The 10,155-nt window shown below is 45.3% G+C and overlaps 1 protein-coding gene across 1 annotated transcript; it reads right to left on the reverse strand.

The window, feature by feature from the left end:
- Positions 1-255: 255 nt before the first annotated feature.
- Positions 256-9,902, reverse strand: pou2af2 (POU class 2 homeobox associating factor 2). Its single transcript, XM_026192517.1, has 5 exons — positions 9,436-9,902; positions 8,438-8,538; positions 3,740-3,779; positions 3,334-3,641; positions 256-1,615 (listed from the first exon to the last, which is right to left on the reverse strand). The coding sequence occupies exons 1-5, from the start codon at positions 9,593-9,595 to the stop codon at positions 1,178-1,180; spliced, it is 1,047 nt and encodes a 348-aa protein (XP_026048302.1). The 5' UTR covers positions 9,596-9,902; the 3' UTR covers positions 256-1,177.
- Between the last annotated feature and the right edge of the window lie 253 nt (positions 9,903-10,155).

The following is a 10,155-nucleotide window of genomic DNA, read 5'->3' on the forward strand; positions in this document are numbered from 1 at the left end:
CTTCCTGTTAAAAGGCTGTTTATCCTTCCCTCATACCCTTCCTCCCCAAAGTGCTCACGGGGGTCGTTTGGGCTTTCTCCAGAATACTGTAGGGCATTTACCTTACAGTATAAAGAGTCTTAAGGTGACTGTCAGTGTGTTTTGAAGCTATATAAATAAACCTGAACAGAAGGGAAGCATCACAATTGCTTCATTCCCAGTAAATCCAGACAACCTCTGCATTCAAGCACCACACTTAGCCGGGTCGTACAAATGGCAGTAGCCTGCAGTTTAATAACAGTTACAGCCTGAAGTTACAGGAACCTTCAGGGTACAATGATTAAGATGCAGCATGTTCACACATTATGAAAAAACAAAATCCTCAGAATATACGCCCGCAAAGCCATTATCCTTGCTTTGGTATACGCTCTTTAACTCCAGCCTTATAAGTTAAGCTATGCTTTGTGATCACGTCCACACCGTACGGGAAATAGTGGTAAAAAAAAGAAATCGTGCTATTCTACAGTCAGACTGGACCTTTGGCAGAATGAGGCCACCAACAGGTTAAAGTGCCCCTGTGTGCCCCCTGTCTGGCTTTTCTGTTCACGTGGTTTTCAAAATGAACCTCATCACTCTTTTTTCTGTGGCTCATCTATGTCACTATGTGACACCTGGAGCGAGTTCAAATGAGAAGCCTTGCATTCCCCTCAGCCACCTGAGCCTCTCCCCTTCAGTGCCAGCAAAGTGTGCAGTTGATGTGGCTAAGCTTTGCTGTCTTACAGATAAATGTGTTGGTTAACAGATACGAGGGTACAGTCATATTTCTTGATGTATATATTGTCGGATATGCTCAGATGCTTGGAGTAATTAAGAAATGGTTTTACCACATTGTTCATCGAGCAGCTCCGACTCCGCGGTTTAGAGCATTTCAGCACTGTCTCACTTTCATCACACCCAGATGCTTTTGAAGGGTCTCACAGAGACAGCAGCCAACACAGCGTGTTTCCAACTGAGGGTGAAATGAAGAGCTGAGCACAAAGTGCAAGGGTACAGGGAATGAGCACAACAGGGACACTTTAAAATTTGAATATTTTTAGCAAATTGACATTGAAATTTTCTTGGAAAAACCTCCCCAAGAATTTACAGCAGTGTTGAGTTCATCAGTGTCTGTAAAATCGTCTGAATCTTCTGAATTCAGTCAGTAGGCCCTCCGAATCTCATAGGGCGACCAGGCGCTCACCCCCTCTTCCTTAGCCCAGGAGGAATGAGCTTCGGCGCCGGGGGTTAGGCTGCCGTGGCCGTCGGCCGCCTCCTCCGTCACCATCTTGGTCACCAGATCTGTGACGGGGCTGCTCATGTAGGGAGGGCAGGGGAAGGAGGAGGAGGAGGGTGTGGTGGGGTAAGTGCTGGTGGAGGTTAAAGGGTGATAGTGGACATCCTCCAGAGAGTGCAGAGTGTAGGGCTGGCTGCTGGAGACGGGGCCCAGGGAGGAGCTTCGGCTCGGAGAGCGGTACTGGGAGGGGCTCCCTGGAGGTTCGGGGCTGGGCATGGAGGGTGGGACGCTGACGGAGGCCAGGTTGTCCTGACACAGAGCCTCCACCTGAGATACTGGCTCAGACTGCTCCCACGAGTCTCTCTGCAGCAGGAAGACAGCAGAGGAAAGGATGAATCAGTCATTTATTTCCTCATCAGATAGTGCAAAGTCCCCAACATCACAGCAGACCTTTTGTAACGAGAGCGTTTCCTGTAGTGTCGCATTATTTCCTTCACTACGTTTGTTTCACTTCCCTGCCCTGCGAGCACATCTGAAAGCCTCTGCGGACATGCAACCTCGACCACTCTAGAACTCGGACTTTAAATGGATCTCAGTAACTGAAGTGTATTTGTGATCTATCCATGAATACAGTTTTGGTTTTGGCTTTTCTAGAATCCTCTGTGCAGTCCGGTCGAGGCACACCGCCCACCCTGTCCAATGGTGTGCAAAAATGTAACATCAGAGCACAAACTGCAAATGTGGCTGAACGAGGAGCATGTCTGTTTTTCACTCTAAAAACTTCCATACACGCCATCAGTGCAGTTAGGATGACGACCAGGCAGGCGTACTATGAAGGTCATCGGTGCCACGCCGCCTCTGTGACTGCTGCTAAAAGTTTGACTTTAGGGCCCAAATAGCTCCGCAAGATTATCAATAATTCCACTTATTAAATGTCCTTGTTAGTCTTGTTATATTTTAGAGTTTTCTTTAAACAGCAGTGCACAGCTAGCATAACTGTCCTGTGCTGAATGTTCTTGGCTCTAGCTGTGCAGTCAGTGACCAGTCAAACAAAAACGTCACATAAAAAATGAACTTTTTTCATCTCGAACTGCGGTGGAAGATTGCTCATTTAAAAATGCTCCACTACGAGAAGAACGTCCTTCACTGTACTCGAGTACTCTCAGCTGAAGTGTCAAAGCTGGCCCTGTAGAGCAGCAGTTCCTAACCCCGACCCCGGTGAACACATAAATCTCAGGGGGTCGACACAAACAACGATAAAAGGAAAAGAATTTTGCATATGGAAAATTAGTCGGCCAACAGTTATTTAAAGTGAAAGCATGAAGTGACTCACAGCCCAGACACTAACAGAGCCTAATGTTGATCACAGAGCATTCTCTTTAACAACGTCGCACCTGCTGTGTGGACTGGATTTAAAAAATGTAATCTCACTAGTGACTAAAGTAACTAAATTAAATCCAAATCCAAATGCATGAAATAACCAATAGAACTTGGTTCTTTCGGTTCCTCTTGTCTCAGCGTGTTCCTGCTCTTCACTGCAGCTTGGTATCGTTGAAATCCTCGAGCTCTGAGTCTTCTTACACTCAGCAGCATCGTGTCCCTCGCCATGTTAATAGATTAGCTTGTCAGAACAAAGTTACTGATTTTTCTTCAAAACAGAGAAACATTTTTCACACTGAACATAAGTGGAGCTGATGGGAAATCAGTCTGCACTGACAAAGTTGATCTGAAGCTAATATGAGACTACGGAGGTCTCAGTTTGGCAAATAAAGCAGACAGCTTCTAAACTTTCCTCTTTCAGCTGTGAAGGAAGAACAACAGGAACTTTGTACTGCCTGTCTCCAGGCATGCAGAGACTATGATCAGAGCTGCGTACACGCAGAGCCCTGCAGGAACATTTGTAGCTGTCGGTCAGCTGGCTGACACTTGAAAAATGTGAACATCACGCAGAGTATATGTTTATGTTTCACAGTAACTAAAAAGGTACGCTGAACTTCTGTGTTGCCGTTTTTAAATCCACGAAGGTTATTCTGAACATGCGCTTTGTTTTGTCAGCGTGCCACCGTCACTCTGATTCATACCAGAAACAGATGCGAGGACTCTCCTCCGAAGGGCGGCAGCAGGGAGGACAGTGCTGACGAGGGCAGGAAGGACCCGCCGGAGCTGGAGAAGGTGGCGGCGCTGCGGTAGTCACCAAAGGTTTCTGGGTAGTAGCTGTCTATGAGCGAGGAGTAGCTGCTCATGGTGGAGGGCTCACAGCCTAGAGGCTTACCCCCAAGGGTGGAGGAATAGACATCAGGGGAGAACTGCTTGGTGGATGGGCAGAAATCTGAGTCAGAGATGAAGGAACGTCCTCTTATGCCATAGTAGCTGGGCAGCATGTGGGCACCTGAAGTGGAGAAGCAGAAATGCCTTTATCATTGTTACTCAGTGACTCCAGACACCCTGCTCTGTCTCAGGGGGCAGACTCGGTCAGAGGACGCTCACCTGGCATCTGGACGAATGATGGCGGAGTGGTTGATCCTCCCTGCAGAAACAGAGACATTCCAGGTTTTACTTATATATGAATTATGGAGTTCCACCGATACTTGTCTTCTTTGTTGAAAATGGTTCCTGTGGTCTAGCAGTTAACACTGTTACAGCAACACTTTTGTCTTAGAAGCAAATGTTGTTGTTTCTAAACAGATGTTTGTTGGCCCTAAAACATATCAGCTGACAAAAATACAAAACAAACCCAGACATGTCACGGGATGATGAGTGAAGAAGGAAGGATGAAACATCATCCTACAACACAAATGTGTATTTGGTCTTGAGTTTCTCTGGTGCTAAGGGCGATTGCTCAGATCAGCCTTGTATGAATTTGCAGCTGGACCAAAACCACATAAATGCTTCTATTTATAACCCGTCTCCACGTGATATGTAAGATGCAGCCTGAGATAGACGCTGGACATCATGTTTGCAGGGATCAGTCACTGGCTTAATGTTTAAGCCCTTACTGTAAGCCCGAGTCAATAACTGCTCTTCAACAGGGAAACGGCCTCTTGAGTTCGTACGGATACAAAGTGTCAGCAGCAGAGCACAGCGAGGCAGGAAGACCAGCAAACCTAAAGTAATGGATGACAACTCTTGAAATTAAGTCAATGCCACCAATATTACAGAGCACTTTGTAAAGGTCCTCAAATTTAAACTCCAAACAAATTTCACACTCATTATTCGGACAGACAGACCTTTACTTTTAGTTTGACCTAACTGTGGTATTACCAGCATGAAACATGCTAACAGCCCCTTTCATCCATAAGTCCACACTTGTGACAACCCCAACCGTAAGCCCAACCCAGAGTGTGTAGTTTGTTTCCCGCCTTTGTCCAAAGCACAGAGTTAGGCCAAAAAGTAGTTTTTATTATAGACGAGACCTTTGAGGGAGCAAAATAAGAATCGTAAGAATCAACAAAGCTGCAAACACAGTCAGAGCTCTTACTCGCTGCGTAACATTAAAGGACTCACACACTGTTGGTCATTCACCACAGAGCACTAATGTGAAATATTACATAAGTGTTTATCTGACAGGATTTCAAAGTCTGGAGTCACGCTGCTGATGGACCTGCATCACTGGTCTCCAGTGTTCACCATGTATGACGCGGCCCTGTTTGCTGTGTCATCTTTGGTACGCTTGTCACTGGAGGCTCAGAGAACCTGGTTGCCTCTGGATGTTGTTGACCACACAGCACTGCAGTTTGTTTCTGCTCTAAAAGCAGACACAGATTCGTGTCAGAGAGTTGCAGCGCAGGGACACAGAGGACAAGGTTTGGCAGGATCTCTGGTTTGCATATTGCTAACATGAAAGAGTTGATATTAAGCCCATGTCGGCTGGGACGCACGCAAATTTTGAGGGTTAAATTTGAATGTGATTTGCCAGTGCCAAGACTTCCTCATGTGGCCCAGGTATGGCTCAGTGCATCTCTGAAGGCTGCCTATGGAAATCAGCTCGCTCAAGCTCAGACAGTCAGGTAGTGTGCGTATTTGTGCCGTGGCGTTGACTAACGATAGATTTATTTAGCTTTGTTTCGCAGAAAAGCTCTTCCTTCCTATGCAAAATATGTTACACAATGATATTTTTAAAACAGCCCATTTCATATTTTTAAAATCGAACACGCACAACTGTTTTGTGTAAATTTTCTTACTTTAAACAGAAACTTGATCCATATTTCTTCCTGGCTCATTGTTTGCTTTTTATCCAGCATGTTGCACTGTGTTGTAGCATCTCCTGCATGTTGTTCGTGCAACACACACACACAAAGAGTGAGTTTGTGTTGTTTGTTAGCATTAGCGCTTTCACCCCGGTACACCTCGCGATGTCTCTTCAGCATCATGTCACACTTTGATTTGTTCCCAGGCTCATTTATGTAATAGCAACATGTCTGGACACGCTAGCTCGACAGAACATGTCAGAAAAGAGAAGCTGCTGATGTGAAATGGTGTAAGAGCTTTATAGTTTCTGTCTGGCTGTCCCAACATGAGGAGACTGTGGTCAGAGTTTGCTCTTATCTTTCAATGGCCTTTTATTCCCAGGTAAAAGGCAGCACAAGCCAACACAAGGGCGGGAATGGCTTTAGTTACTGTGTGCCTCTGTGCATTATTAGCTCTACAACCATCATTTATAAACACACAGTAAAGCCCACACTGAAAGCAGACTGTAGACCTGCAGACAATGGCCTGTCATACTGCCTCCATGCTGTATTCTTTTGGCCCAATGATTGCATAATACCACATTTGACCATGAAAACAGAACGCAGAGGTAGCAACTAAGATTCTTTTACACGCCTCGTTGTCTCCAAAGGAGACTATTGTTTGACATGCTTTGGTATATTGTACATGCTAACATAACATGTAACAATAAGCTATAGAGTCCACAGTTAAATAAAGTTTGTGGGATTAAAGGCCAACTGCTCCCAAACAACTGTTTCTCAGGGACTACACACTGACCACGTCCTATTACCTGAGCCGGCAGTTAGCCACAGGTAATGGACAACTATTGGAATAAATTGTTAACCAAGAGTGATGGATTAAAATTCATAAATGAATGAGAAAAATGCTTAAATCGAACATGGACAGCTAAGGAGCGCTAAGGCTAACAGATAAATATTGTAACAAAAAGTAGCCAAACGTTAGTTTAAAGAGACGACGTATGGAGATTTGGTGGATTATTGGTTATCTAAAGAACGGTTGCTCAGCTGTATTAAACGAAACAAAGGTGTGTTGAACGTTTTCCCATCAGACAACTTATGTTTGAAATGATTTATTACCATCACCATCAGAGTCTGGGATTCTCAAGGAAGTCATAAAACTCATCACTCTCCACAAGTATGCTATTGTGCATATAAGTGATGAGTAAATGTGGCCTACGGGTGGATGCTGGAGTGGCTGTGAGAGTGGGGGAGCTTAAAGACGAGGCCAGAACGAAGAGCGTTTGATAGACGTGAGCAGAGCGAGCCATGTTACACATGTGTGTGTTAGTCCCCATAGGGAACTAGTTCCTCTGCATTTAACCCATTCACCCAGTGAAGCAGTGGGCAGCCACCAACGCAGCGCCCGGGGAGCGGCATGTAGGGACGGTACCTTGCTCAGGGGTACCTCAGGGCAGCCGTTCAGTGGAGTCGAACCCCCGACCTTCCGATCATGGGGCCACCACTCTACCTACTGAGCTATCCCTGCCCCTGTGTGTGACGTGCACAGCTCACGTCGCCTGCAGGCTTCGCTCGATTCAGTTTGTAATATCAAAAAAGCGAAAATGCTGACGGACTGAAAAAACAATTGGAATGATGCCACAGGTGTTAGCTTGTTATTCAAATTTAAGGGAAGTAATAAAAGCAAGAAGATAGCTTCTGGAGCTCCCGTCGATTCACCGAGCCCTGACAAAAGCGTACAGTCTGTCACACTTGTGTGCGGTAGCCACACAGCCTGGATGTGGAGCTCGTTAGATTAAGGTCGTCTGTTTCTGAGACGATGCCCAATCTCGCAGAGCTGCTCTTCACCACTTTTTAATAACAGCTTTGATTTGTTTTGATTACTTTGTTCCCATTTTCAGTTTTGATTGAAAATTAGTTGACGTTAAATAAAATCCAGACTATTCCTCGCCTTCTTCTGCTGTCACAGGACGTCTGCAACACAATCTAAACAGCATCTCGGCTCTGATTAAGACTAAATAGTTCTGTTAGTTTCTTGTTGTTGTTAACGACCTGTCCTTCAGCATCAAATGAAGCTAAACTTTTAATCTTTTATGGCAGCTCTGCCTCCACACAAAGAGTTTAAGAACCAGCGACAGAGTGAATTTCTGTCTGTGATAATGTCAGCCTACGTGCTAGGAATTTACCCCACCCCCACCCACACACAAAAGTACACCTGTGCCAAAAATGTTATAATGAGCACCGCACTGCAGCAGATAGAGGAAACGTCTGCTGGCATCTTCCAATGTTGTCTGACATAATTCCTCCATTGCTCGAGCCATCAGCGAGTGTATGGCGTGGACGTGCCAGCACAGAAAACAAACAGTGTCCTGTAAAAGCCTTTTGACAGGCGGTTTGTGGAAAATAAAAAGGCAGTCTTGCGTGTGCGAGCAGGCGTCTAAAGCACAGAAGCACAGCCTGATTTCTCTGTGTGCATGTGTGTGAGAAAGTGTGTGTCTGAGACAACAATAGGAGGTTTGTCTGTGGCCTGATCACGGCGCAGGACAATATCGGCTGGCAGGTGTGCACGGATCAAACTTTGCATAGGCAGTCTCCTGCACGGGCCCTTTCTTCTGTTTCTCTGTGCTACCTGTCCACCTCAAATCCCCCCGCCCTGCCTCCACCTTTTTGTGGATTTTTTTGGGAGATCATGGCCTACAGCATTGCAGGCATTGTATTAGCGCTCCTTTGTGAGGTTAGGATGAGTTTTTGTGCTCCGTGTCTCTTTCTACACGCACAGTGCTCGGCTATTTACAGAATGGCTTTGCAAGCGAGGTACAGGTGGTCAAAGGATCCACCGTGGATCGTTAGCGCACAAAAACAAGCCTCAATGTAAACAAGAGGAGTTTTTTTGTTTTTAGAAAACCTCCCAGTCGCTAAGAGAAGGTCAGCTGTGCCGTTTGGCTTGATAGAGGAAAGTAAAGCAGGGAGAGACAGGCGGTTTAGAAGACGTGGTGCTCACGCTGTATCTGGGTCCGTTTGTCTGCCGGGACCTCTTCTCTGCCAGCAGGTCTTTGACCGTGTGCTTCACTCGGACGCCCTGGTACACTCTCTTAGAATATTCTGCAGACAGACAGAGCACAGACATGAGTGATGCAGCTCAACTTGTAACACGACGTCATACAAATTTTCATCCATTCCCACAAATGTGTGGTCATTTGAATGCTTCACAGTTTTATGCATATAGGCGAATGACTCTTTGGGATTGGTGTGTAAATGTCATGGAAATTGCCTTTGGTTTGGTCAATGCAAATGGACTTCTAAAAAGAGGCAATTAACTACAAACTCTTGCCAAAACCTCACCATAAGCAAACACTCCAGAGGGCTTAGGTGGTACGGAGGAACGACTACACTGCAAAGAAGCGCCACGACTGAATAGGCAGGCGATGCCAGCGAGCATCATGGCGGCACATCGTGTCATATATTAAATAGTCCTCTACAAATCTCACGTGTGTGTTGGTGTGATTTGGTCACATTCCTGGGAAGCAGAGGTAGAAACTCAATGAAAATGCAAACTTTACTATGCAAACGGAAATTGCATGCAAAAATCTTTATGTAAAAGACCCCAGCTTTTTGAATGGATCCTTTAGATAAGGCCCAACTTTGCACAAACGTGAGATTCTTGAAAATATCAACTCTTCTTTGGAGGAGGTTGTTTTTTCCTTTTTAGAAATGACCTTAAAACGTTCAGAAATGACCTCCTCGTGTCAACATCTGTAGAGTTTTCTTAAAACTAGACATTTAGTCCTCATTGATACGTGTCACACACGAGCAGCTTCATCAATATCAGCGCAGGAAACTTTTTGAAGAAACTTTTCCCACTCAAATAAAAGCCTCCGTCACGATCTCACACAAAACCAGACAAACCCTTAAAAAACCCGACATACACTGTAAAAGTAAAACCAAACATTTTTCAATATTTCCATTATGTATAAAACAGCATAATAATAGCACACTTACCTGTGTCCATGATGCTGTTGATGCGCACACACACAGAGGCCTTTCTGTTCTCCCCCTGCTGTATTTGCCTGTAGTAGCTAGATCCAGGAGTGCAGCACCATACTGAGTGGCGTGCTGCAATAGGAGCTTTAATCAGGCTGTGAGGAGGGCAGGGACACATGGAACATGCCACCTCACACTGCAACCATGAGGAGGCAGCTTTTCAAAATGACCTTTATCTATTTGTTTAAATGCAAATGTTTGGTGGGGACGTTTTTTAGACTATTTGCATCTGCAGTCAAGATTAGGGTCAGGAAGCATCAGGAGCATGGGAGTGAGAGAGGCTGTAAAGCAGCTCAGTCGCTCCTCCCCTCAGCCATTTGTCATCAGCACAGTTCCAGAGGATACGTTGTTTCCATATTTTCTTTTTGCTGCTCTTCATTTCTAGCTGCAGGTGTGTGATGCAATCCTGCGATGTCCACCTGCTGATAAATGGTTGGGGCTCCCTGAGACAAATAACTGAAAAATAATGGCACCTTTTTGTGTGAAGCCTTCACTGTGTTTGTATAAAACCCTGAGTGGTCTAGACCTGGTGTTTAAAAAGAGGAGGATACCTTCTCTGCTCTGCTAAACTTTCTGTGTCTGCTGATTGGGACGCTGGCAGTTCATTACTTGTCAATGAAAATTTGCCCATACTGTGTGATGTTTACAGGATAAACCTGGTTACATTTGATGTGCATG

Source organism: Astatotilapia calliptera, chromosome 14 (assembly GCF_900246225.1).
Source record: "Astatotilapia calliptera chromosome 14, fAstCal1.2, whole genome shotgun sequence".
NCBI lineage: Eukaryota > Metazoa > Chordata > Actinopteri > Cichliformes > Cichlidae > Astatotilapia > Astatotilapia calliptera.